We start from the raw sequence: 27,818 nt of genomic DNA on the forward strand, positions 1-27,818 counted from the left end.
ACATGGTTCATTAAAATGAACAAAAGAAATATATCTTACATCCTGGTAAGAAAATAATGATCTTTCCATTAACAAGAAATTTACAAATTTTGGGATTAGCAAACTCGTCACCTGTGTGGGTTTCCTCCGGGTACTCTGATTTCCTCCCACCCTCCAAAGACATGCCGGGAGGTTAACTGGCTCCATTCTAGAATATAAACTGGCCCTAATATGTGTATGTATGAATGTGAGTTAGGGACCTTAGATTGTAAGCTCCTCAAAATTGCTGATGTGATTGTATAATTAGTAAAGTGCTGCGTAAATTCTCTGCACTATATAAGTATCTGCAATAAATAAATGTACAGTACATCAGATCAGACGTGTCAGTGAGGTATAGTCGTGTCATTCTTCACAAGGAGGAGCCCCCTGGCAGTGAGACGGAGAAGTGCATTGAGACCGGAATGTGATCCGACAGTCCGGCCAGTTGTGTGATGAACTGGAACTTGTTCACAGCCTTAAAAAAGCAGATAAAACACAATCAGGAATGATAAGGAGTGTGCACACATGGAATATGGAGGTTTCAAAATAATTATAAGCTGACAAGAGTTCATAGGGAAACCACACCATGTACAGGCGCCAGCAAAGGCCATACAAGGGTTGACTATATCAGGTATAACTACATGTGGAACTTGGGCTTGGGTTTTCAACATTATATTGTCAAAAGTATTGGGACTCCTGCCTTTACACGCACATGAACTTTAATATCCAAACAAAAGAACTACAGCATTAATGGGCACCAATAGGCAGCACTGATGGGCACTGATAGATGGCACTGATAAACGGCTGTGATGGGCACTGACAGTCGGCTGTTATGGGCACTGATAGATGGTACTGATTGGCACTGACAGGTGGCACTGATGGCCAGGTACTGATTAGTTACTGGTAGATGTTACTGATGGGCACTGATTGGCACTGTAGTGGGCTCTGATTGGCACTGTGGTAGGTACTGATTGGCACATTATTGGGCACTGGCAAGGGGTTATGATGGGGCACTGACTGGGCACGGATTGGCAGCTTTTAATTACATCTGATGGGCCTGTGCTGATAATCAATGTGCTGATTATCAGCACAGACCCCCCTCTAACAGGGAGTGCTGCGGATCGTCTCAGATCGGCTCTCCCTCTCAGCACAAATCGAGGAATGCCATTTACCGGCACTTAATGGTTCACGCTATGATTAGCTGTGATTGGTCACAGCTGATCACTATCAGTGATGCGGCATGTCAGACTGACATGCCAGGATCGCCGTGATGTGCTTCCCTACGTGTGCGCACCAGCATGTTATCCTGCTGTACCTCATATGATGCCCAGTCAGGATAACAGAACCACTTCCCGGAGGAAAATCTGCTACTGACCGGGCAGGAAGTGGTTAATAAACGAACATCCCAAGTGTTACAGACAGTTCAAATGGTAGATGCGTTTCACCCACTAACAGGTACGCTTATTCATTACCACCATTGGTAATGGATACGCGCAACTGTTAGTGTGTGAAACGCATCTACCATTTGAACTGTTTGTAACACTTGGGATGTTCGTTTATTAAAGAATTTTGATGGATCTTGGAGTGCTGCCATTTCTTCAATGTACATGAACTTTAATGTCGTCCCAGTCTTAGTCAGTAGGGTTCAATATTGAGTTGGTCCACCCTTTACAGCTATAACAGCTTCAACTCTTCTGGGAAGGCTGTCCACAGGGTTTAGGAGTGTGTCTATGAAAATGTTTGACCATTCTTCCAGAAGCTCATTTGTAAGGTCAGGCACTGATGTGGACGAGAAGGCCTGACTCACAGTCTGCGCTCTAGTTCATCCCAAAGGTGTTCTATTGGGTTGAGGTCAGGACTCTGTGCAGAGCAGTCAAGGGGTTCATCCCTAAACTGTTCCCACAAAGTTGGGAGCATGAAATTGTCCAAAATGTCTTGGTATGCTGACATCTTAAGTGTTTCCTTCACTGGAATTAATGAGCCAGGCCCAACCCCTGAAAAGCAACCCTACACCATAAACCCCCCATCCACCAAATGATTTGGTCCAGTGCACAAGGCATGGTCCATAAAGACATGGATGAGCAAGTTTGGGGTGGAGGAACTTGACTGCCCTGAACAGAGTCCTGACCTCAACCCAATAGAATACCTTTGGGATGAATTAGAGACTTGCCCAACATCAGTGCCTGACCTCACAAATGCGCTTCTGGAAGAATGCTCAAACATTCCCATAGACACACTAATAATCCTTGTGGACAGTCTTCCCAGAAGAGTTGAAGTTGTTATAGCTGCAATGGGTGGGCCAAATCAATATTGAACCCTGCAGACTAAGACTGGGATGACATTAAAGTTCATGTGCATGTAAAGGCAAGTGTCACAATACTTTTGACAATATTGTGTATATACTGAAAAAAAAACTGATTCTTATTCTTGTGATAAAGCTCTGTGAATTGAACCATGTACGTACTACTTTTGTATGTTAGTTATAACAAAATGACCACAATGTCCAAATAATAGAACAGCCTTTTACAATCTCCATAAGAAAAATAGTCTTGTACAACCTCCATAGAATAGGGCAGCCCTATACAACCTCCATAGAATAGGGCAGCCCTATACAACCTCCATAGAATAGGGCAGCCCTATACAACCTCCATAGAATAAGGCAGCCCTATACAACCTCCATAGGATAGGGCAGCCCTATACAACCTCCATAGAATAGGGCAGCCCTATACAACCTCCATAGACTAGGGCAGCCCTATACAACCTCCATAGAATAGGGCAGCCCTATACAACCTCCATAGGCTATGGCAGCCCTATACAACCTCCATATAATAGGGCAGCCCTATAAAATCTCCATATGTTAGGACAGCTCTATACAATCTCTATAGGATAGGACCGCCTTATACAGTCTCCACAGGATAGTCCTAAATCTCCTAAAACAGGACAGACCTCTAATCTCCATAGTTTAGCCACATACATTCTCCATCTGAGAGGACAGTGCCATATATTCCCCATAGGATAGTATACACCTATACAATCCCGATAGGACAGCCCTATAAATTCTCCATAGCATCGGCTGCACCTTTACGATTTCCATAAGATAGGCTCATACCATCTCCATAGGACAGGAAATACATGTATAATCTCCATAGGAAAAGATTACCCCATACATTTTCCTTAGGTTAAGTTACACCCATACAATCCCCGTAGGATAGATAAGTATGCACATTCTCTATAGGATAGGATAAACCTATAAATTCTCCATAGGATAAACCTATAGCATCTCCATAGGATAGAAAAACACCTATGCGATCTCCATAGGATAACCCCATACAATCTTTTTAGGATAGGACACATTTATACAATCTCAGAATATGTCCTATATTCCTCTCACCAAAGAAAGTAATGAATCTGATTCTCTGTACAGAATATAATCTATTCTACGCCCCGTCCAATGCGCACCACTCCCACTCCCTTCGATCCCTCCAGAAAGAGGTGGAGCCACGTACAATTTTCGATCAGCCTCTGAATCCAGAGTCCTGCAACGGAGCACAGAGTGAGATTTCAGGATGAACATGACATGTAGAATATTCCACCGATTCCCAATAAGCCCCATCTCACCTCTTTAGATTGGCCGGAGTGTTGACAGCCTCCTGGTAGAGACAGTCTGATCTAAGGAGGGTTCCTGGGACCAACAAGAAGCCATTGTTATAGGTTTGCCTACAGAGGACCCAATGTAAACTTCCAAACATCAATCTGTATCACTGCAATTCACCCATCTGCCACCATAAAAATCCAAATTCAGCCATTCTCAACATATTCTCAGTTCTCATATTTAAAATAAAATGGCCTTTCATCATCTAGAACAAGTTAGGAACCCTTTCTAAATGAGACTATGCTGACTGAGAAGATGGCAGGCAGATAATGTTTTTCTCAGAGGGACTTTGCCTGATCCAGTTCCAGATACTGTCCCATTTCCCTCCTTCCCCTATATAGTCCTTACAGGACGGATAGCCAAATACATTCTCTATCAGAGGCCCCCCCCTCCCATCACATCAGAGGCCCCCTTTCATGCCCCTTCTCCCCCCCTATACATGAAAGCCCCCAATTATATCAAAGTACTCCCATGACCGAGTCCCCCATCACACAGTCTGTTGCCCCATCATAGACAATTTATCATTCACCCGGGGGGTGTCTTGAGCCTTTGCATACTTTTAAAACGTGCCGTGATGTATAAAATGTTGAGAGATTCTGGTTAAGGTCATCTGGCATGTCTTCATACTCACCCACTGTACCCCGTCTGTCCTGGCCAGTACAGTCTCTACAGGGATCCTTATATACAGAGAACAGGGGGTGTTTCTGCTCCATGCAGTGGTCTGAAATAGGAAACAAATGGGCTGTAAACTCACATATGATCTGGGTGTCAATATTTCAATTGTTAAAAAAAAAAAGTTGCAAATATAAATGGGCATTATTAAGTCACTATCTATACTGTATGATTAGACCAAATGTAACAGCATCAGTATGTGCCAGTTAACTTGATAATAAACTCTATAATTAATAAAAAAAATATTTCTTTCATTTTCTAAGCTTATAAAAGGACAAATGTGAAATAAACTGCTAATGGTCATTTTAGACAACAATATTTTTGTTAAAATGTTTTCCTTTTCTTTTTTATTATTTGAAATTATTACCGATGTAGCACCCTGATAGTAGGCAGGGTTGCTAACAAATTTAGTTATGCTAGGTGGTAACTAGCCTGGCTAATTGGTAGTTGTATCCACTGACATTTTGCATTAAGCCTGAATCTGGTACATTTCTCTCTTCTGTCAATAGGTGGCACTGCTGCCTTTGGCATTAGAATGACAAGACCACGGTGAGTTCAGGTTGTGAATAGACATAATTTCCCAGCCAATCAGAGTAGCTACTTTGCATTATGGAATAGTTTATTTAAGGGGAAGGAGTCAGGTGATCAGTGTTCTTTTAGCCCCAGGCTGAGGCCTGGGGTCTGTATGTGAAGCAGCAGCTGAAGGTTAGTCCTGAAGCCTGAGGCCTAGCCACGTGTGTAGAAGCTCAGCCCCAGGGGAGCCTGATAGTTACAGAGGTTCAGCCAGACGGGGAACCAAGTGTTGCCAGAGGAGAAGGAGAAGCAGTTGCCACATGGGACGACCACTCCTGTTACCAGAGGCAAATGAGAACCAGAGGGACACAGTCGCCAGTAAGGCACAACTACTCCTGTTATCAGAGGCCAGGTTTGTGAAGTCTGAAGAAGTACCAGAGCAGCCTTTTTCACTAGCCGGGGATGGTGAACAAGTTGGGTAAGCTTCAGTGTTCAAGTCATGTACCCAGCGGGTGAGCGTGGGTGAGACTTGAAGAGGATTCAGTGGGTTAGCTGAGAGCCAAGCCAAGGAGCCAGCAGGTAGTGCGGGTGACGCTTGGAGTGTACAGCGCGTTAGCTGTGGAGGAGCTAAGGGGATCCAGCGGGCGGCTGGGATCTGAAGGTCTGGTGAGAAGACTGGGCGTTTAGTGAGAAAAATCTACAGTAATGCCTCGTACACACGCACGGAATTTCCATCGGAAAAATCTTGGATGGTTTTTCCGACGGAATTACGCTCAAGCTTGGCTTGCATAAACATGGTCATACAAAAGTTCTCTGAACTTTTGACCGTCAAGAATGCGGTGACGTACAACACTACGACGAGCCGAGAAAATTAAGTTCAATGCTTCCGAGCAGAGGCGGCTCTAGGCTTTGTGAGGCCTTAGGCAAAATTTAGACACGAGGCCCCACTCACGCCCATAATGGATAAAAAAAAAATTCAAGCAAGTAAAAATGGCTGCAGAAAGATGCGTGGATCTAGCCCACAGGCGATCAGCACCACCTCCAGAGCACCCTCCTCAGATATATGCAGCCAATACAACATCTGGGACAGGTGACAAGCCCTCTAGGATTTCCCCCTTTGCCTTGGGAGAATGGGAAGAGGTGTCATTGAATCATTCCACATCCACAGAGGAATGAGAGTGGGGGGATCCCAGCGCAGTGAGGGAGGGTGACAGGGAGGGAAAGAGAGTGAGGGAGCGGGGGAGAGAGAGAGGGGGAGGGGAAGAGAGGGAGTGAGAGAGGGAGAGGGAGGAAGAGAGAGGGAGAGGGGAGGGGGAGAGAGAGGGGGGAGAGAGAGGGGGGAGAGAGGAAGGAAGAGAGAGAGGGGGAGGGGAAGAGGGAGAGGGAGAGGAAGAGAGGGGGAGGAAGAGAGGGGGAGGAAGAGGGAGGGAGGGGGAGGGAGAGGAAAGGGGGAGGGAGGGAGGAAGAGAGAGAGGGGGGGGAGAGAGGGAGGAAGAGAGAGAGAGGGGGAGAGGAAGAGAGAGAGAGAGAGAGGGGGAGGGGAAGAGAGAGAGAGAGGGGGAGGGGAAGAAAGAGAGGGGGAGGGGAAGAGAGAGAGGGGGGAGGGGAAGAGAGAGAGGGGGGAGGGGAAGAGAGAGAGAGGGGGAGGGGAGAAGAGAGAGAGGGGGAGGGGAAGAGAGGGAGAGGGGGAGGGGAAGAGAGAGAGAAGGGGGAAGGGAGAGAGAGAAGGGGGAAGGGAGAGAGGGGGGGAAGGGAGAGAGAGGGGGGAAGGGTGAGAGAGAAGGGGGAAGGGAGAGAGAGAGAGGGGGGAAGGGAGAGAGAGAAAGGGGGGGAGGGAGAGAGAGAGAGGGGGGAAGGGAGAGGGGGAGGGGAGAGAGAGAGGGGAGGGGGGAAGGAGAGAGAGGGGAGGGGGGAAGGTGGGAGAGAGGGGGGAGGAAGAAAGAGAGAGGGGGGGGCGAGAGAGAGAGAGGGGGAGCGGGGGAGAGAGAGGGGAGAGAGGGGAAGAGAGGGGAGGGGGAGGGAGAGAGGGAGGAAGGTGGAGAGAGAGAGATCTCTAGCCCCGTTCCTGTCTGTAGCCCCTCCTGTGTACCATGTCCCAGTCTGCAGTGCCTGTCTATGGGAAGCTGTGTGTGATGCTCGGTACGTTACCTTCCATGCCAGCAGGGTGTTCATGACGGCCAGCAGCAGGCAGGGTCCATTCTCAGTCTGGGTGGGGACAGTGTCCTGCTCCTTCCAGAGGATCTGGTACCTTCCATCTGTCCTCGTTTTCCGGCCCCAGTCAGCCTGTACTCCAGTCCTGGGAAGTCTTTAGAGCTCGTCTCCAGGACTATCGATCCTTGCAAGTCTCTTGCTCAACTTGCCCACCAGGCCCGGACTGGGACAAAAAATAGACTGAGCAGCCCATAATAGCGGTCTCTTCCACACTCCCCAGCCTGAGAGACCCCTGCAGCAACCTAAGTGAAAAGAGGGGAAACCTAGCAGAGCTGCCCGGGGGTGAACCCAGAAAGAGAACCAGAAAGAGAACAGGGGTGGCGGAGAGCATTGGAGTGAGGCTGAGAGCAGCAGGGGGGGCAAGAGTGTGGGGGGCATGAGCACTAGGGGGAAGAGAGCACTGGGGGAGCTAGGGCACTGGGGGGGTGCACTGGCGGGAGTGGGGAGCCTGGCAGGGGCAGAGAGCATGGGGGGTGATGGAGAGCATAGGGGCCAGAGAGACCTGGGGAAGGGGCAGAAGAGCATAGGGAGGGTGGGGGGTGGAGAGCACCGGGGAGCTGGATAGCACAGTGTGGTAGAGAGCATGGGGGAAGCCAGGGAGCACGGGGGAGGTGGGGGGAGTTGGAAAGTACTGGGGGGAGCTGGATAGCATAGTGGAGTGGAGAGCATGGGGGGAGCCAGGGAGAATAGTGGGGGCTGGAAAGCACAAAGGGGAGCTGGAGAGCACTGTGGGGGGAGCTGGAGAGCACAGGGGTAAGTTGAAAGCACAGCGGGAGCATGGGGGGCAGAGAGCACTGGGGGGGGACTGGACAGCACAGGGGGCAGAGAGCACTGGGGGTGCAGTTAGAACTGGGAGAGGTTAGGGAGCACGGGGAGCAGAGAGCTCTGGGGAGCTGGAGAGCACTGTTGGGGGGAGCCAGGGAGCACGGGTTGGTCGGAGAGCACTGGGGGAGTGTATGGGGGAGACAGGGAGGACCAGAGAGCACTGGGGGGGGGTATCAGTGGGGGGGGAGCCAGGGAGCACAGAGCACTGGGGGAGAGGTGGAGAGAAGTGGGGGGGCGACTGAACATGACAGTGGGGGGAGAGCATGGGGGGAGCCAGGGAGCACAGAGCACTGTGGGGACCAGAGAGCACTGTGGGGAAGCACTGTGAGGGAGCACAGGAATGGGGGACTGGACAGCACAGTGGGGGGAGAGCATGGGGGGAGAAGTGGGGGGGGCTGGACAGCACAGTGGGAGAGCACGGAGGACCAGAGAGCACTGGGGGGAGCCAGGAAGCAGAGATGGTATGCAGGGAGAACTGTGAGGAACCAGGAAGCATCGGGGCAGTAAAAGAGTTAGATAGGAGGAGCTCCGGTGATCCCATCCCAGCGCTTGCTGCAGCCTGGCCGACCCCCGCCAGTGATCGTGAGTGCCCGGCCGTGCCGCCCTCCTGTGTGCCTGGATAGGAGGAGCGGCGGGGACAGCTGCATATGGAGGAATTGAGCTTTCCATATTCTTTCTGCAGCCGGCGAATGCCCGCAGAAGAAGCGGTCATTCAGCGGCTGCAGGAGGAATATGGAAAGCTCAATTCCTCCATATGCAGCTGTCCCCGCCGCTCCTCCTATCCAGGCACACAGGAGGGCGGCACGGCCGGGCACTCACGATCTCTGGGGGTAGTCGGCCAGAATGCAGCAGGCGCTGGGATGGGATCACCGGAGCTCCTCCTTCCCCTTCACAGTCATAGGGCAGGGATATTTTCCGCAGCCTGGCCGGACTCCTGACCCCAATAGGCAACCGGCCAGACGCGGAGAGGCCAGGTGGGTGAGCGGTGCGGGCTGCAGGAGCAGGAGCAGCTCAGTTGCTTTAGGGCCCCACATGGACTTGCGGCCCGCCCGGTGTGCCCTATGGCTGCCCGCACGGCTTTTACAGATGGCACCTGGAGCCTGTTGTTCAGTCCAGTGATCGAGCAGATGTAAATTAGGCGGCCACGAGGCCCCTGTGAGGGCGAGGCCTTAGGCGGCCGCCTAATTTGCCTAATTAGAGAGCCGCCTCTGCTTCCGAGCATGCGTCAAATTGTTTTCGAGCACGCGTAGAAATTTTGCTTGTCGGAATTGTACCAAGACGATGGGAATTTCCAATTGGAACTTTTTTCGACCGAAAAATAGAGAACCTGCTCTCAATCTTTTGCTGGCTGGAATTCCACCAGCAAAATTCCAATGGAGCATACACACGGTCCCAATTTCCAACCAAAAGCTCTCATCAGACTTGCTGGCAGAATTTCCGCTCGTGTGTATGGGGCATTAGAGTATGTGAGATGTGAGTGGAGATCTGCAACCGGACACTGTGAGTTAAGTGTGGGGATCTGCGTTGACGTTGGAGAGTTCAGTTGCCATAGGAGTTAGCAGTTCTACAAATAAAGTTGTTGCAACCAGCTTAAAGGCCCTCAACCTGTATAGCTGTCTGCCTATTTTATCTCAGAGTCTGCCAATTGGTATTGCATGTGCCTAAGCCCCTGTACACACGGTCGGACATTCTGCCAACCAAATCCGTCGGATTTTGTCCGTCAGATTTTGCCTGTCGGATCTTGTCCGAAACTGTTGCATACACACGGTCGGACTAAGTTGTCGAAAAATCCGATCATTCAGAACGTGATGACGTAATTTCGTTACGATGGGACTAGTAGCCAATAGCTTTGATGTAGGAATTTGATCTGAGCATGCGTGGCACTTGGTCCGATCAAAATTCTCTACACATGATCGGAGTATGTCCGATCGAACCAGTTGGTCGGAAAATATTTCCAACATGTTGGAAAATTGGGTCCGACGGAATCAGTCCAATGCATACCACACACAGTCGGATTGTCCGACAACACGGTCCGATAGGACACATTCCGACGGATTCTCCGACCGTGTGTACAAGGGCTAAGGGTGTTCAGGCCCTAACCATCTTTCCCCCAGTTCTTGTGTTTGTTAACCCCACAAAAAAAAATACAGATCCTGGTCCCTTAAAGCAGATTACACAGCACAGTGCTAATCTGCCCCTCTAAACTGTAAAAAAAAAACTCCCTGAACCCTCCACTTCCTGTATGCCCTCTCTGGGCTGACCACGAAAAGCAAGGCTGCTCAGCCCTGACCACCATGGTCACAGTACATCCCTGCATCATACGCTGTTGTCCCCTCTGCTCTCCTCTCTTCCCCCTCATCCCCCTCCTTCCTCTCCCTTTCTGTCTGTCTCCGGCCCAGCAACACCCCCCCCCCCCCCCGCTATTATTGTAAAATGTTGACTTAAATTGTCACTGCAAGCCCCTCTATTAGAGGCTGGCATAGCATACTACGTAAGTGGTTTTAAAAAAACGAGTGTTCTAAATACCAAATTTCGGCTGTCTTCAGGCCAGTCACATGACTCGCAGATGCTTTACAGCTAAGATACAGGGCTTCTGCGGAGGAGACAAGCGACAACGTTATCTCCCTGGCTGACGTCAGAGGGAGATCACGGCCCCTGACGCAGAAGACAACTATCGGAGCTGTAAAGCGACCGCGAGTCATGTGACCGGCCCGAAGACTGCTGAAATTCGGTATTTAGAATGCTCATTTTTTAAAACGACTTACATAGTGTGCTATGCCAGTAGAAGGGCTGGTATAATAGAAAGGCTGGCATAGTCTTATATATATGGGTTAACAAACCCTTTAATAGACAATAAATCTATTTTGTTCGCATTCAAAATGTGACTGGCGCCCCAATTAATCCATCTTGCATTACACCTGCCATGCCTAGTAACCCGCTGGAGGTCACCAGGCCTCTGGGAGTCGGGGCCATTACTACACCCCTAATTTTAAACTTTTATTTTTAATTCGAACAGCCTCTCCTGGCTGCCTGATGATGTGCCACAGTGCATGCGCAGTAGAGCACCCTAATGCGTGATGTGGGGGACTGCTGGCAATGGCCGTTTTTTGAGTGCATCTTGCCCAGCCTTTTGGTGCCTGGGAGGGACAGGGGCAGAGTCCAGTCTTGCTGCAGGTAGCCTGTCAACATTTATGGCAAGCTGCGGCTGGATGCTGTGCCAAGTGGTACCTGCAATTACGGCCTTGTGCGTTCAGGGGTGACAAGGGGCCTAAATTAGAAGTCTTCATTTACCTGTGGAACAATTGTCAAAGTTCAAGTCTCCACAAAGGACATCAAACGCAACCAGATCTCCATCTTCACCATATTGTGACTGGAAGTCCACAACCCACTCCAGGATCAAAGACATCTGATCACAGCGGATGAACACATCACCTGCATACAAAGAGAGGTTTCACTGGTTAACTTTATACATAGTGACACCTGATTACGACATAGCCCTTAAATCTGAAGTTTATTCTGCAATTACCTGCAAGCTACCTGACAGCAGGCTCCACCTTTCCGGATGTGGCTGATAGCCAGCCATGCCTGCCTTCCTCCCCCCACCTGCTGATCCAGTGAGTTCTGGAGGATCACAGGATTGCAGTTCTGCACTCCTGTGACCCATTCTCAGCCGACATCAGGTTAAAGCACGCTGTCAACTGACGTCACAGAGCTGGTACATGCTCTGAAAAGATCCTGACCATATGGTCACGATCTGCTCAAAAGCCTGAACATGCAGCTGACAGTCACCAGCTCTCTGCAGCTGCAGCTGAGCGATCAGCGTTGTTTGATCACTCAGTTCTCGGTCTTGGAGGCGGCAGGGGGACAGCTGCAGCTGGTGTTGCAGCCATCTAGGTCAGTATGCTTCTTTTTTTTTTGAGATTCCAATACTTCTCTTTTAACAGATGAAATATGTTTATTATTGGGGAACCACCCCCCCCCCCCCATAATGCATCTAGCATTACCCTTCAGTAGTAAAATGCAGGAAAAAATAACTGGTGACCCTGTCCTTATGGAAACCCCCTTCCTGTTGCTTTCTGTCCACACTAAAAACAGAAGTGCAGTTGTCCTAGCATGGTCAGTTTGCATCCCTGCTTCTCACCTATGAGTTATGTATAGGGTGTAGTTGCGCAGACCGTATGCCAATAGGTCCAATACGCTCATGCTGCTGACACCCCCGACCCCCCCCACCCACCCAGCCTGCCACAGGTTGAGTGACAGTTCATCTGGGACCAGCGATGTCATTGGCGACATAGTGTCCAGTCCCTGCTACTAACAGTGCATTCATCCAGCTCTCCACAGCTTGAATGACAATGCATCTGGGACAAGCATTGTCACTGGCAGCATTGTGTCCAGTCTCTGATGCTGACACACCCCCCTGCCCAGCCCTACACAGCTTGAGTGACAATACCTCTGGGACAGGCCAGTGGAAGTCATTGTCCAGTCCCTGATGCTGACACACCCCCGCGGAGCCCTACACAGCTTGAGTGACAATGCCTATGGGACCGGGCCAGGGATGTCATTGGCAACATAGTGTCCAGCCCCCACTGTTGACATGCCCCTGCCCAGCCTTACCCAGCTTGAGTGACAATGGCTCTGGGGCCAGCAATGTATTTGGCAGCATAGTGTCCAGTGCCTGATGCTCACCCCGCCCCCCCTATCCAGCCCTCCACAGCTTGAGTGACAATATCTCTGGGAGAGAATGACTAGGTGTCCCGGGAGCGGCACATCAAGTCAAGACCTGCTGTGTAATAGTGAATGCCAGTCTCAGTCTGGACCTCCACCAGGCCACAGGCCCAGCATGTTTCCCTCTGCCCACTGGAGCGCAGAGAGAAACGTGTTGGGGGCATGGTCTGGTGGGGGCCCAGATTGAGACTTCCATTCACTATTACACATCAGATCTTGACTTGATGTGCGGCTCCCGGGACACTTAGTCTCTCTCTACCATTGCCTGGAGCATGGACATGTCCCCTTCCCCGCCAACACTCACAGTGGTGGGCACAGGACTTCATTCCTATGTGATGGATTAGAACTATAAATTAGTTCTTGGTTATCTGCTGCTATTCCTAATTAAAAAGTATAAATGTGCATGCACATTAGAAGTAAACACTCTCTGAGATATGTTCAGCTCAGGCTACTTCTAAATACTGATTTATTGGTGGGCGGTGTTAATATTTTATACAGAAAGATACGTCATTACTATGTCAGTCTAATTGGTACATCTCATTGGTTACAATACAAGAGAAATGAAGAAACTTGATGCTTGAAGTTTGGTTGAAACTGGTTCTGTTATCTCAAATGAATTCTTCTAACGCGGGGGATGTGGGGGGTAGACGCCATCTTGGCTCCGAACATAAAGTCAATCTGTATACTACATAATAAGTAAGGAACATGTATACACATAAGCAAATAGACATTTTCTGATTATCATTATGTACATTGGATTCCTTAACAGTCCCCCCTAAAATGGCTATTTTCTTCTGTCCCTCATCTAAAGGTCCTACTCACCTGGCCCATTCTCCTCAGCAACTCTTTTTAAGCTGTATATAGAGTTAGGCAGCAACTAGTTCACTACCCCCCTCGATACAGCTGGAGAAGGGCAATCAGGTGCTATCTACCCCTATAACCCTAGAGGACTGTGAGATTTTGGACAGGGAGTGACTGTAGAGGAGTGAAGGGTTTGTCATTCTCCATCATAAGAGGGTCCTCTTCTTCTTGGTGGAAAAATGTAGGTGGGCTGTTTTCTACAGCCTTGCTCATTAACTTCTTTACGAAAGGTAGAATACAGCATACAATCGGGGGGTAAAAGAATCAGGATTATTAGTACCGTTACCCCTATCTGGGCGAGCACCTTCTACCACCCACTCATCCAGCTAAAATATTGATCCCATGGGTCTGTAATACCGGAGTTCTTCTTCAACTCCAATGACAAATCTTCTAATTTCTTTATAGCTAAAGTTACTTTACCATTTGGGCCGGTATTATCAGGAATGTAGGTGCAACAGGTTCCCGTTTTTTCTATTTTTACAGACACTTCCTTTCTCAGCTAACAGCATGTCTAAGGCCATCCGGTTCTGGAATGTCATGTAGGAAGTGGGGGGTAACTGGCCAGCAATTCCCTGGCTTTGAATTCATCAGGGACCCCCCTTGGGACCCCTATAGCATCTATGTACACATGAGGGTCAAAGCTTCCGGAGAGAGCTGCTCGCTTCCTCCTCTGACTGTGTGCTGGGTCAGTGTATGTATCAGGGGTATCTTCTGCTAGGATATGGAGGGGCGTAATCACCTTTTCAGGGCACATTCACCGGTCCAGATACCCTCTAATCTGGTCCTATGTTTCAACCCACTGTCCCTCCCAGGAACCACAATTCTGGCCCCAGTAACTGTCTGTAAAACACACATATTACCATCAGGGATGTCTCACCTTACCAACAGGGATGTCACTGTACCAATGGCATTGCCATGAAAGAGTCAAACGGACAAGGTACTATGTCACAGTAATCAAAGGTAAAGGTGGTCACATGTGTACCTGAAGAGTTGTACCAAAATGTAATTATGTTATCATTTTTTGTGATGACCCCCTCCTGGGCCTCCCCCCTAGACCAAACAGAAAAAGGATATGCAGCATGGTCGTAATGAAGTGGGCGGGATCTTGTCCTTGGGGGTGGAGCTTTCTTGCAGTGGGAAGCGTGTATTCAGGTGTTCTTCCCGGCCAATTCCACTGAGGTGGCTGTGGTCAGCAAAACTTGGAATGGACCATCATATCTGGGTTCAAGAGAATGTTTTCTCACAAATTTCTTTACCAGCCCCCAATCTCCAGGCAGTAGTTGGTGTGTTCCTGTATCTAATTCAGGATCTGGAATGGAAGAAAACACCTGGACATGCATTTGGGTTAATTCTCGTGATAATGCGGTTACATAATTAGGCAACACATCAGATTGCAACTGTAACTGTTGTGGAAAGTAACAGCCAAGTCTGGGGGCTGAACCAAACTAAATTTTATAAGGGGATAGGGCATATTTCCCCCGGGGTGTGTGTCTGACACTGAACAGGGCAATGGGCAAACTGTCTGGCCGACTCATGTTAGTCTTTTGGGCCATCTTTAACATCCTGTTTTTCTAGTGTCCCTTTCATCCTTTCTACCTTCCCGCTACTTTGAGGGTGGTAAGGGGTGTGTAGAGCCAACTGAACCCCCAGTGCTGCCCTAATCTTTTGTAAGGGTTGCTGTGAAGGCTGGGCCTGATCGCTCTCGATCACCTCTGGGACCTCAAATCTACATACTATCTCACTCAGTAGTTCCTTAGCTGTGGTCCTGGCAGTCATGTCCACCTCCACTAGGGGGCGTATTCGAATCTGTCACTCCTTTGGCATTTGGGAGTGATCAATTTGTATCCTCTGGAAGGGGTATAGAGCTTTTGCCAGGTGCTTCTTCTGTGCCTTTTCTGTACATTCTGGGTTACATTTGTTGCAGATAGTGCATGATCTGCAGAAGTTGTTGGTCAATGAAGTAACTCATAAGTTCATAAGAGTCTTTGTCAAGTGGGCAGTTCCATTTCCCCATTGCACCATGGCTGGGTACATACTCCTGGGTAGACAAGGCTTCTTGTTGCACTCGAATAGTCCATCTCTGAGAGTTCCTCCTCTCCGTTTCCAGCTTTCCTTCTCATCCAGACTTGCTGCTTCCTGTAATTATTTCAGATAAACTCTGTCCACTGGGAGAGTCTGTAGGGTAAGCACAGGGTGGTCTTCTTCTACCACCCTGCTGTCCACTTCCCGTGGAACACTGGCTGTCTGTTTGGCAGCTGAATCGGCTAGATTGCCTCGAGCTTCCTTCGAGTTTAGTTTGTCGTGTGCTTTACTTTAGAATAGTCACTTGGGTTGGGAGAAGCAGGGCGTCCATCAAGTCCTTGATGGCTGAGCTATGTTTCACAGGTGTTCCTGCAGCCATCAGGAACCCTCTGTCCTTCCAGATAACACCAAAATCATGGGCAACGCTGAAAGCATATCTTGAGTCCGTATGAATGTTGGCTCTTTTTCCCTCTGCCAATTTACATGCTGTAGTAAGTGCTTGCAGCTCTGCCACCTGTGCAGACATCACCGGCGGTAAGGTTTCAGTTTGGAGAACCGAGTTTTCAGTGGTGACCTGGATCCTGCAGGGGTATTTCACTCATGGTGGGGATATGCGTGGTTTCCAGCCGCATTCGTTCGATGCAGTTATGGGGTGACAAGTCAAGACTCGACTCCTCCTCCTTACCCCCCTCGAGAAGTGGAAGAAGGGTGGTAGGTTTCGGTGTTTGACAACGTAATAGAGTAATGCTGTCTAGAAGGTAGAAACACAGGAGTCTCAAGTGTCTGGCAATGGACAGATTTTTTGGCTGGATCTTGGTGGAGTATGGGAGCAATGTCATGGGGAGCAAGCAGAACGAGGCAGAGTCCGAGAGCCAAGTCCAAAGTTTTGTCAAACAAGGCTTGTGCAGCAAAGACAGCTCGCAGACACGATGGGCCTCCTCTTGCTATCGCATCCAGCCGACAGGAATAATATCCTATAGGGCATTGGCAGATGCCGTGTGATTGGGCGAGTACACCTGTAGCATGTCCCAGATGTCCAGATACAAAGGGCTTGAACGTTTTGTCGTAGTCTGGGAGCCTTAGCACCAAAGATGGTGTACTTGAAGGCCTCAAAGTTGGATATTGCTTCAGGAGACATCTGGAAGGGGTCTGATTTCAGGGCATCATACAAAACTTGCATCAGTAGGGAGCCTTCTGAAATCCATGCTCTGCAATAGGAAATTAGTCCAAGGAAGGAATGAAGGGGCTTCTGGCCTTGTGGCAGTGGGATGTCAGAGATTGCCTCGAGCTTCAGATGTTGAGCACCACTGCAATTTGGGCTTTGAGGCTTCGCAACCCTGTGTGGCAAGATAGCCCAACTGGCTTTCTGAGGTGACTTCAACAGTGGGTAAGTCAGCTGCACAGTGGAGAAGGTCATCAACATATTGGAGGAGAGTCACTTCCAGGTGATCCTCTTGTTATGTGTCAAGGATGATAGCCGTAGCATTTGCAAACTAGCTTGGAGAGTTCTGTGCCCCTTTTTGGCATAACTGTCTGGGTACGTTGCTGCTTCTTTTCGTGGGAGAAGGCAAAGAGGTACCTGCAGGAAGGATGCAGGGGTACACTGTAGAATGCATTTGCCAGGTCCACCACAGTGAAGTACTCAGCCATTGGAGGTACAGCTGATAAGGTATGTGGATTTGGCACAATTGGGGTGTCCAACACTGTGACTTCGTTAATTGCTCGCAGATCCTGCACCATCCTGTATCTGTCAGGTTCTCCCTTAGGTGTTTTCTTCTTGACAGGAAAAAGAGGTGTATTACATGGTGAGGTACAGGGGATCAAGGCCCCATTCTGGACCGAGGCAGCTACATGTTTCGAGATAGCTTCTGATTGCGCCAACTTAAGTGGGTATTGTGGTTTCCGGGGCAATGATGCGCCCTCTTTGAGCTTGACTGAAACTGGTGGCACTTTTAAGTGACCAATGTCTTCCGGGCCTGTGGACCATAGACACGCAGGAATTCTGTCAAGTACTTCCTGTGGTATTGAACTTGGAGTTATTGCTTCATGAAGTGTCATCATAAGAGGCAGAGAACACAAGGCAGATGAGTCTTCCAAGGATAAGGGAGTATGTAACTTCACCCCCCCTTCAGGTGTGAAAATGATTGAAGCCTGTAGTCTGGACAGCACATCAGCTCCTAGTAGATTCAAGGGACATGTAGAGGACACCACAAATCTGGTAAGCAAATTGGGAAATGTCCCCACTTGGAGAGGCTCAGTGAGTGGACTGGAGCGGGGCACCCCATCCACTCCCACGCAGGAAACATCAATAGTGGAAAGGAAAGAATTATCAGGCAGGTCCTCAGCTCTCAACACACTCCTGGCTGCACCCGTGTCAATGAGAAAAGTGGTAGGTTTTCCTTGTATAGGGAACGTGACCTTTGCTAGGGGTCCTCCAGTCACATTTGAGGACACTGTCATAAGGGGTGACACGGGTTTGCCCATTTCCTAGCGTGAGTTGGGGCGTGGTGGTGGAGGTTAATTTCCACGTTGCCCTTCGCGGGGATCCCTGTCTTGTCCCGGATATCTTGGGGCTCTGCATACTCTTCTGATGTGACCCCGCTTTCCACAGTTGTAACAGATGATCTTCTCCCTGGTATTGGGCAGTGGTGGAGGACGAGTGTAGGCGGGATCTTCATCTTGTGTTACCATGAGGGGCGTTGGTTTTTTCCCCTTTTGGTTTTCTATCCCTTTGGCCACCAACAATAAATCGGACATTTTCATTGCGCGATATTCAGGGCGGGCCACCATCAGGCTTTTTCTGATATCCTCTCTGAGTCCTGAGACAAAAGCAGATGATAACATGTGTGTGTGTGTCTTTTCATAGAGGGAGAAGCCCAGATCATCAAAGGCCTGTATGAGTCTAGCATGATACTTCTCCACAGACTCCCCTTTATCTTGGGCAATATCTTGGATTGTGGTGGTCTGATCTGCCAATTTCTCCTTTGCCCAGTCGCGGAGTTGTGCACAGAACTCCAAGCCTGAGGTATAAGAAGTGGCACTTGCCAGGCAGGCATCATTGAAGGCTGTCTGCATGACTGGCCAAAAGACATGTCCTGCTTTAATTTGGCATAGGCTGATCAAGTCTCTCCAGGCAGCTGAGTAAGTTTCCTGTATCTGCACTATCCTGCGGTAGAAGGGCATTGGCTGTTTCTCTGGGTCAGGCAGACTTGTCACTAAGGTTGCTGCTTGTGATGGGGTAAAAGCGACATACATCACCGGTGCCCCTTCTGGTAACCGAGACTGGTGTTGGGGCAGGGAAGGGGCACTGTTCCTTATGGTTGTCAGCATACGTTTGAGATCCTCCCGGAACTGTGAGGCTGGAGCCAGATTAGGGGTTAAATCAGCAGGTGGCCTTGCTGCCTGTTGTTGGTCTTCCCACTCGGATGCTTCTTCATCATTAACATATCCGGCAAGTGAAGGTAGTGCTTCCATATTAGGGAAGACAGGTGTGTGGTAGGAACCATCCTGGTTTAAAACGGGAAGAACTAGGTATAGGCCATGGCTGGGCCTATTGGGTGTACCAAGATGGCCGCCGGCAGGAAGTGCACTGGGCTGTGCTTGAAGCGTGGGCTTGGGTGTACCAAGGTGGCCGCCACTGGGAGTGGTCACAGTGGGTTGTGCTTGGGTTGGGGTGGTGAGAAGGGGGTGGGCGTTAGGCGGATAGCAGGGTTGCCCCTCCCCTCCTTCGTTCCAGTTTTTTGTATATGGGGGCGGTACAGCCACATGATTATTAACTCTGTGATTCACATACATAGTACAATTTGCATCTTTCTTGATTTCTTCTTCTATCCAACCCTCTTTGCAATGCCCTAGCCGTCCTGAACCATGCTTCTGCCACATCCAATAAGCCGTTATCACACAGACTCCCCTTTTTCTTCTTATCAGCACATGCCATTCCTCTGCTTCTTGCAACATCTTCTCTCCTCTTCTAATATCACATTCTAGCATTCCCTTCTCTCTCTCCTTCTCTCTCTCTCTCTCTCTCTCTCTCTCTCTCAGCGGACGGCTTAAGAGGAGAATACAGGCAACAAAGTGGTTAATACTCCTCTGACTGCTGTCTTATCAAAGAATTCCTAGGGTGGGGGCTCGCATCCCTGCGAGAGATCTGTCTCCTAGCACACTCCTGACTACACACTCCTGACTGTTCGAGGGTCAAAACTAGCACGTCAGAGGTGGTGTGGAGCAGTGGCTTATGGCCCAACTGATCCTTCAGGTAGCCACTTTCTCTCACTGTCACCCTCTTCGTGTATATCAAACAGTAATGGACAAATACACACACAGGACATGACACCTGACACTCTTTGAACTGCAAAGATAGCTCTCGGGAAAAGCTCACCTGAGTCACAAGACTGCCAAATTCCAGCTAGCCTTCTTTCAAACTGCCCTAATTCACAGTTTGAGATAAACCCTCAGGAAAGCTTTCCCGAGCAGAACATTCATAGACGTTTCGCAAGACTGCCACATCCGCAAGTCTTCTTTCAAACTGCCCTCATTCACAGTTTGAGATTAACCCTCAGAGGTCCTACACAGCCAACCTCGAGTAACCCCGTCTATAAATGCCTGCAGAATTCCACCCCACCACCAGAGATACAATCTAGGGGTGAGGATGGACACACGCCTGCAGCTGCACTTTCAGTCTGCTAAATTTGCAGCCCTTCAGAATGACAGACACTGAACAGATAATAGTCAGCAGAAAACCATTAGCAGGTTCGTTAAAACGGCTTCAGGCGAGAAATAAGTTACCTGCCTCTTTGAACAATCAAAAGGAGCCAACAAGACAAAATCAAACGGCCCAACCAGAGAAGTCGTACAAATGGTAAGGATAAATATACTTACCGTACTGTTAGGGCTGCGCGCTTAACCTCCTTCTCTGATCTGGCCAGCCTTCAGTCCTGGAATGCGGTCTCCCTTCGATTGTGGCCTGAAAGCCGCCCACACACGGGCGCCAGTTGTGATGGATTAGAACTATAAATTAGTTCTTGGTTATCTGCTGCTATTCCTAATTAAAAAGTATAAATGTGCATGCACATTAGAAGTAAACACTCTCTGAGATATGTTCAGCTCAGGCTACTTCTAAATACTGATTTATTGGTGGGCGGTGTTAATATTTTATACAGAAAGATACGTCATTACTATGTCAGTCTAATTGGTACATCTCATTGGTTACAATACAAGAGAAATGAAGAAACTTGATGCTTGAAGTTTGGTTGAAACTGGTTCTGTTATCTCAAATGAATTCTTCTAACGCGGGGGATGTGGGGGGTAGACGCCATCTTGGCTCCGAACATAAAGTCAATCTGTATACTACATAATAAGTAAGGAACATGTATACACATAAGCAAATAGACATTTTCTGATTATCATTATGTACATTGGATTCCTTAACACCTATACAGCCTGAGTGGCTTACACACATATCCTTGGTTCGCAGTAAATTCCTCTGGGACCTGCAATGTCATTGGCAGCATAGTGTCCAGTCCCGGCTGCTGACACATCCACCGCCCAGCCCTACACAGCTTGAGCGACAGCGCCTTTGGGACCTGCAACCTCATCGGTAGCATATGATTAAGTCTCTGCTGCTGACATGCCCCTGCCATTGGTGTGCGCACCCTATTGCATTAGGGTGAGCACCCCAGAGCACAAATTTACTTGTTTAAATCAGCAGAGCAGTGGACGGTATCAGCAGAGCAGAGATTGGTGTCAGCAGAGATTAGTGTCAGTAGTTTTGTTGATGTTTATTATTTCTTTATTATTTTTTACAATTTAGCTTTTTTAATAAGTTTTTAAAATATTATTTTTTATTATTTGGTTACATTTTGGTGAAATATCAAGGGATTAAAACAGACCCCTGATGTCTCACTTTTGAGACAGAGAAAGGGACTAAGGACAGAGATTATCCAGTTCCTTTCTCCGGGAAGTGCTCTGTGCTGAGCAGCATAGTTTACTATGCCTTCGTTAAGAATGAACACAGGATCGACTGGTACAGATCACTCACTGTGTTTATTTAGAAAAGGAAGGGGCTGGTAAATTAAACATTTACCGGCCCCTTTGCCCAAACTCAATCGTGAAACTCCCCCAGCAGCAGCTGGAGGGAGAGGAGGTAAGCTGGCAGTACTGCAGGGGAAGGAAAGAGGGCACCAGGAATCAGGGGTAATCGTTACCACGCATGTTGCTTAAAGCCGCGTACACACGTAGCGGTATGTCCGTCGGACTTTCCGAACGGGCTACTTGCCCACACACGGCACTTTTTCAGCAGACTAATACGGCGTACTAAGTCCGCTGTACTATCCGCCCTAATTTTGAAATGAACGGACTCGCCCACACACGCGGAGGAAAGTCCGCTCATTTCGAGCGCGTCTCCAGGTAGGCAGGGCCCGCGAAGGAGACGTCGCTGGCCCCGCCGCCTGGTATGGACTTAAAGGGGAACCTCAACGCCGAAAAAAATCGGCGTGGGGGTCCCCCCCAAAGTCCACAACAGACCCTTGTCCGAGCACGCTACCCGGCCGGCCAGGAAAGGGGGGGCGAGCGAGCGCCCCCCCTCCTGAGCCGCACCAGGCCGCATGCCCTTAACATGGGGGGTGCCTTGGGGAAGGGGGGGGCCGCACGGCCCCCCCACCCCAAAGCACCTTGTCCCCATGTTGATGAGGACAAGGGCCTCTTCCAGACAACCCTGGCCGTTGGTTGTCGGGGTCTGCGGGCGGGGGGCTTATCAGAATCCGGGAGCCCCCGGATACCGGCCCCCCAGCCTATGTGAATGAGTATGGGGTACAATGTACCCCTACCCATTCACCTGTAAAATAAAAGTACAAAAAAAACACAACACACGAGATAAAATACTTTATTGCACAGCTCCGGGGGTCTTCCGTCTTCGGGGGTCTTCTCGCCGGACTCCTCCGCTATCTTCTTGTAGCTCTTTTGCTAGCGGAGGAGTCCGGCTTTCTTCCTCGTCGCTGGCCTCTTCTTCTGACTTCGGGGGTCTTGTCCCCCCTCTTCGGTCTTCTGTCGTCGCCGCCGCCGCCTTCTGTTCTTCTTCTTCTTCTTCTCCAGGAGATGTTGACTCGACGATCTCTCCGGCTGCAATGCCAGGGACGCGCTGCACTGCCACTTATATAGGGGCAAGGGGCGGTTTCACATGGGTTTATGTCACATGGGTGTGACATCGTAAGGGGGCGGGGTCACCATGTGACACCAACCCATGTGACATAAACCCATGTGACACCACCCCTTGTCCCTATATAAGTGGCAGCGCAGTGCGTCCCTGGCATTGCGGCCGGAGAGATCGTCGAGTCAACATCTCCTGGAGAAGAAGAAGAAGAAGAACGGAAGGCGGCGGCGGAGACAGAAGACCGGGCCACCGCCTGTAAAAGAGCTATAAGAAGGTGCGGTGGCCCGGCAGAAGAACCGAAGAGGGGGACAAGACCCCCGAAGTCAGAAGAAGAGGCCAGCGGCGAGGAAGAAAGCCGGACCCCTCCGCTAGCAAAAGAGCTACAAGAAGATAACGGAGGAGTCCGGCGAGAAGACCCCCGAAGACGGAAGACCCCCGGAGCTGTGCAATAAAGTATTTTATCTCGTGTGTTGTGTTTTTTTTGTACTTTTATTTTACAGGTGAATGGGTAGGGGTACATTGTACCCCATACTCATTCACATAGGCTGGGGGGCCGGTATCCGGGGGCCCCCTTATTAAAGGGGGCTCCCGTTTTCTGATAAGCCCCCTGCCCGCAGACCCCGACAACCAATGGCCAGGGTTGTCGGGAAGAGGCCCTTGTCCTCATCAACATGGGGACAAGGTGCTTTGGGGTGGGGGGGCCGTGCGGCCCCCCCTTCCCCAAGGCACCCCCCATGTTGAGGGCACGCGGCCTGGTGCGGCTTAGGAGGGGGGGTGCTTGCTCGCCCCCCTTTCCTGGCCGGCCGGGTAGCGTGCTCGGACAAGGGTCTATTGTGGACTTAGGGGGGACCCCCACGCCGATTTTTTTCGGCGTTGGGGTTCCCCTTTAAGTCTATACCAGGCGGCGGGGCCAGCGACGTCTCCTTCACGGGCCCCACCTACCTGGAGACCCGCTCGAAATGAGCGGACTTTTCTCCGGGCGGGAAAAGTCTGCTCATTTCAAAAGTACGGCGGACTGGCATACACACAGCCGGATTGTCCGCCGAAATGCAAGTCCGGCGGGAAGATTGGAGTGCAACACGGCATTCTAAGTCCGCCGTACTTTCGGGTCAAAAAAGTATGCCGGAGGCTACACACGGGGGGAATTTTTGGCGGACTTGAGTTTGCCGGACTTTTCCACCCGCTTGTTTGATCGTGTGTAGCAGCATAAGGTGTGCCCAGACACACCTGGCACACCCTGAGCACATGCCTATGTCCCCCGCCCAGCCCTCTCTAGCGTCCCTTGATTTTTGTATGTATTAGTCATCTAGAATTGACTTACTCTCTGTTGCATGTAAATGCGTGCAATTTATATATCCCACAATTCTTTGCTTTTCTTTCGTCATTCCAATGTGAACCTGTATGGAAAAAGGATTCAAAAACTGGAGATTAGAGATAAACATGCCCTCAGTATATCTCACAGAGAAGATATAACAAGGGGCAGACTCACTAAATATCATCTGAATTCTGTGTGCTGTAGCAGACTGGAATTGGCCTCATTTTTTAATACCAAATATATAAAACCCACACCTTTGTGTATTATGAGTTATAGGTGACTGAGCCCTTGTACACACGGTCAGGAATTCCGACGGAATGTGTCCTATCGGACCGTTTTGTTGGATATTCCGACTGTGTGTGGTCTCCATCGGACTGTTTCCTTCGAAATATCCGACGGACCAACTTTCCAACTTGCTGGTATAATTTTCCAACAAAATGCTCCTATTGGACATACTCCGATCATGTGTAGCCTACTCCGACGGACAAAGTGCCACGCATGCTCAGATCAAATTCCTAGACCAAAGCTATTGGCTACTAGCCTGAACGTAGTCCCGTCGTAACGAAATAACGTCATCACGTTATGTACAATCGGATTTTCCGTCAACTTTGTCCGACCGTGTGTATGCAACATCACTTCCGAACCTCTTCCGGAATTAATCCATCGGAATTACTCCGACGGATTTGGTTGTTGGAATCTCCGACCGTGTGTACAAGGGCTGAGAGATTCAGAATATGCTTACAACCTTTCTATATCTTCCTTTATCCAATATTCATTTATTGCTTTTACTTGGAAAAACAAATCCTCCGAGATCAACCTTTCTTAATCTGTTCAACTCGAAGGAACCACTAAAGTAATTTTCAGGTCACAGGGAACCCCTTACTTAACCCCCCTGCAAATTATACAACACAATTAGTTTTAGTAAAAATTTGCAAATTAAAGGAGAAGAATGGCTATACTGCTCCTATGGATGGCTGGAGTGCAGCTCATTCTACACTCCTGTAAACAGGTCTCAGCTGCCAATGGGCTGAAGCCCCCTGTTGGCTGACGTCACTGAACTGGTCCAGGCTTAGGAAAGATACCGATCATATGGTCAGGGTCCACCCAGAAGTCTGGAACAGCCCCTGGCTTAGACTCTGGTGCGCTGGAGGAAAGAGCAGAGAGCCGTGACTGACAGTCACAGACCTCTGCTCAGAGTGGAGGAGGTGAACTGAGCAATCAGTGGTGTTTGATCGCTCGATTATCACTGCAGAGCTGGCAGGAGACAGATGCAGCATGGGATTGATGATGCATCCAGCTAGGTGAGTATAAATGTTTAATTTATTTTTTAATCCTGAACTTTACTTTTAAATGAATAATAATAATAACAATGGTCAGAAAAGGAACACAGTAGAAAATTATAGTGTCTCCTTACAATGCTGGTAAGTGTATAATCAATTTACATTGGCGGTCAGTGTGATGTCTCCTTACATTGGTGGTCAGTTTGGTGTCCCCTTACATTCCCAGACAGTGTAGTGCTCCCTTACATTGGTGGTCAGTGTAGCATATCACTTCTTTGGTGGTCAGTGTATTCCCCCTTATATGCTGGTGGCCCATTTGGTTCCCTTACATTGGTGGTCAGTGTGGTGTCCCCTTACACTGGGGGTCCTTCATTGTAGTGATCCCTTACATTGGTGATTGGTCAGTGTAGTGACCCCTTACACTGGTGGTTGGTCAGGGTAGTTTGTCTTTCCATTGGTAATCAATGTAGTGCCCCCTTAGAATGGTGGTCAGTGTAGTGTCTTATTACATTGGCAGTCCATATAGTGCTCCTTATGTTGATGGTCACAGTAGCACCTCCCCATACCAAGGTCAGTGCAGCATCTCCTTAAATTGGTGGTGAGTATGATGTACATTTACACTGGTGGTCAGTGTATTGTCTCCTTAAATTGGTGGTCAGTTTGGTCCCCTTATATTGTTGGTCAGTGTAGTGCCTCTTTACACTGGTGATTGGTCACTGTAGTGACCCCTACATCGGTGGCACGTTAGTGTAGTGACCCCTTACATTGGTGGTTGGTCAGAGCAGTGACCCCTTACACTGGTGGTTGGTCAGTGTAGTGACCCCTTACACTGGTGGTTGGTCAGTGTAGTGACCCCTTACATTGATGGTTGGTCAGTGTAGTGACCCCTTACATTGGTGGTTGGTCAGTGTAGTGACCCCTTACATTGGTGGTTGGTCAGTGTAGTGACCCCTTACATTGGTGGTTGGTCAGGGTAGTGACCCCTTACATTGGTGGTTGGTCAGGGTAGTGACCCCTTACACTACTACTGAAGGTTTCCAAAATAAAATGGGGAAATGTGTCCAGTCTGGATAGAAGTACAGACTACAATGAAAATATTCCAAAGTTAAAGAGAAAGAAAAACACCAAAAGCAACTTCACCAAATAAATGATCTATGACTATAGAGCTACCCTACCTGGTCTTTAAAAGGCCTCACAACTCTAAGAACACTTTACTTGATTCTTAATTCCATTTTAGGTTCTACTATGTGAGTTTACCTTGGCACAGAGGAGACCTTTGGAAGCCAAGGCATCCTCCCCACGTCCATTCGGGTAGAAGTAATATTTGGCCGCCATGATTGGGTGACGACTGGCCAGGAATAATCCACTATTGAAGAACCTAAATCCACGACCATGAAGTCCTAATGGTCCAACATCATACAAAATGTGAGGAAAGGTTGACCCAAGGCAACGGCATAGTCTGCGTGAAGCTCGTCCATCAAACACTTCCTGCAGGCAAACAAAGTCGGCATTTTGGGGGAAAATTATGGACACTTCAAATGGCACATCTCCTTCTGCACTGAAATCATCCTCTGTCTTATAAGGTATCTCGCTCATTGGCAGGATATTTTCTGTGCTACACTTTGGCACCACGTGTTCACAGTTATTCTTGGCAGGCTCTGAGGAGGAACACAGGAGGCGGGAAATGGCAGCACTGCGCCGCTGCGTGTGGTTCAGGTTACTGAAACGTGCCAAGCCATCGGGGAAAAGGCAGAGGTTGGCACTGATGAAGATGAAGGAGCAGTCACCAGTAAGTATATTGTCTGGAAGAGTGGGAGTCTTTATGGAATTCTGATAGGAGAAGGGACGGCGAAGCCTCTGCAGAGGAGCCCAAAACAGGAAACCCAGAAAACTTAGCGGTAGAGAGAGAAGGAAGAGAAGCAAGAACAAAGGGACCCCAAGGAGCAAGCAGAAGAATCTCAGGTCTGGGCAGCGGGAGCGCTCTACACTGGTGACAACTGCACAGCACAGAAGACGATCGATACACCAGTAAGAAGGGAAAAGCAGAGCTGAACTCAGAGAGAAAAGGAAATTAAGGCAAGAACAACTGAACGGGGACTCGGGCAGAAACATCTAGACTGGACGCGGCTTTTCTGAAACAGAAAGTGGGGGAAGAAAAAGAAACACACAGGAAACCATTAACATCATTTCAGCAGCAATAAAACCAAAACATTTTATTTTTTCATTTTGGATCGATTAAGCGAGGATTTTTTTTTTTACCCCTGTCCAGGTTTTATTTTTGAGTGTGGGGAAATTCCCCATTCTGTTTAATATCCATAATAGGAGGTGAGAGGGAATCCCTGGTTGTCACCAGAACGAGAGTCCCCTTTTTCCCCTTAATTTATCCTGGCGAGTGTTCTCTGAGCGTGACAGTAGAAGAAAACCCCCAATCTTTTTGTCTAAATCCATTTACTATGCGTATTCTTCTTAACACCTTGGTGTACTTTGTGTATTTCTTCCAGATCTGTGTAGTAATCCAGTGTCAACCATTGGCATTCTGTAATAAAGACCCTTCACTGCTGATCTTTCTCCTTGTGC

At 49.1% G+C, this 27,818-nt stretch overlaps 1 protein-coding gene across 1 annotated transcript; it reads right to left on the bottom strand.

Moving 5' to 3' along the window:
• On the bottom strand, positions 1-27,369 carry LOC143927347 (sphingomyelin phosphodiesterase 5-like). Its single transcript, XM_077451368.1, has 7 exons — positions 26,499-27,369; positions 23,968-24,043; positions 11,183-11,323; positions 4,302-4,391; positions 3,637-3,700; positions 3,410-3,554; positions 1-493 (listed from the first exon to the last, which is right to left on the bottom strand). The coding sequence occupies exons 1-7, from the start codon at positions 27,351-27,353 to the stop codon at positions 389-391; spliced, it is 1,476 nt and encodes a 491-aa protein (XP_077307494.1). The 5' UTR covers positions 27,354-27,369; the 3' UTR covers positions 1-388.
• Between the last annotated feature and the right edge of the window lie 449 nt (positions 27,370-27,818).

The sequence above is a fragment of the Lithobates pipiens genome, unplaced genomic scaffold, assembly GCF_037356315.1.
Source record: "Lithobates pipiens isolate NorthernLeopardFrog02 unplaced genomic scaffold, aLitPip1_a1.2 Scaffold_23, whole genome shotgun sequence".
Taxonomy (NCBI): Eukaryota; Metazoa; Chordata; class Amphibia; order Anura; family Ranidae; genus Lithobates; species Lithobates pipiens.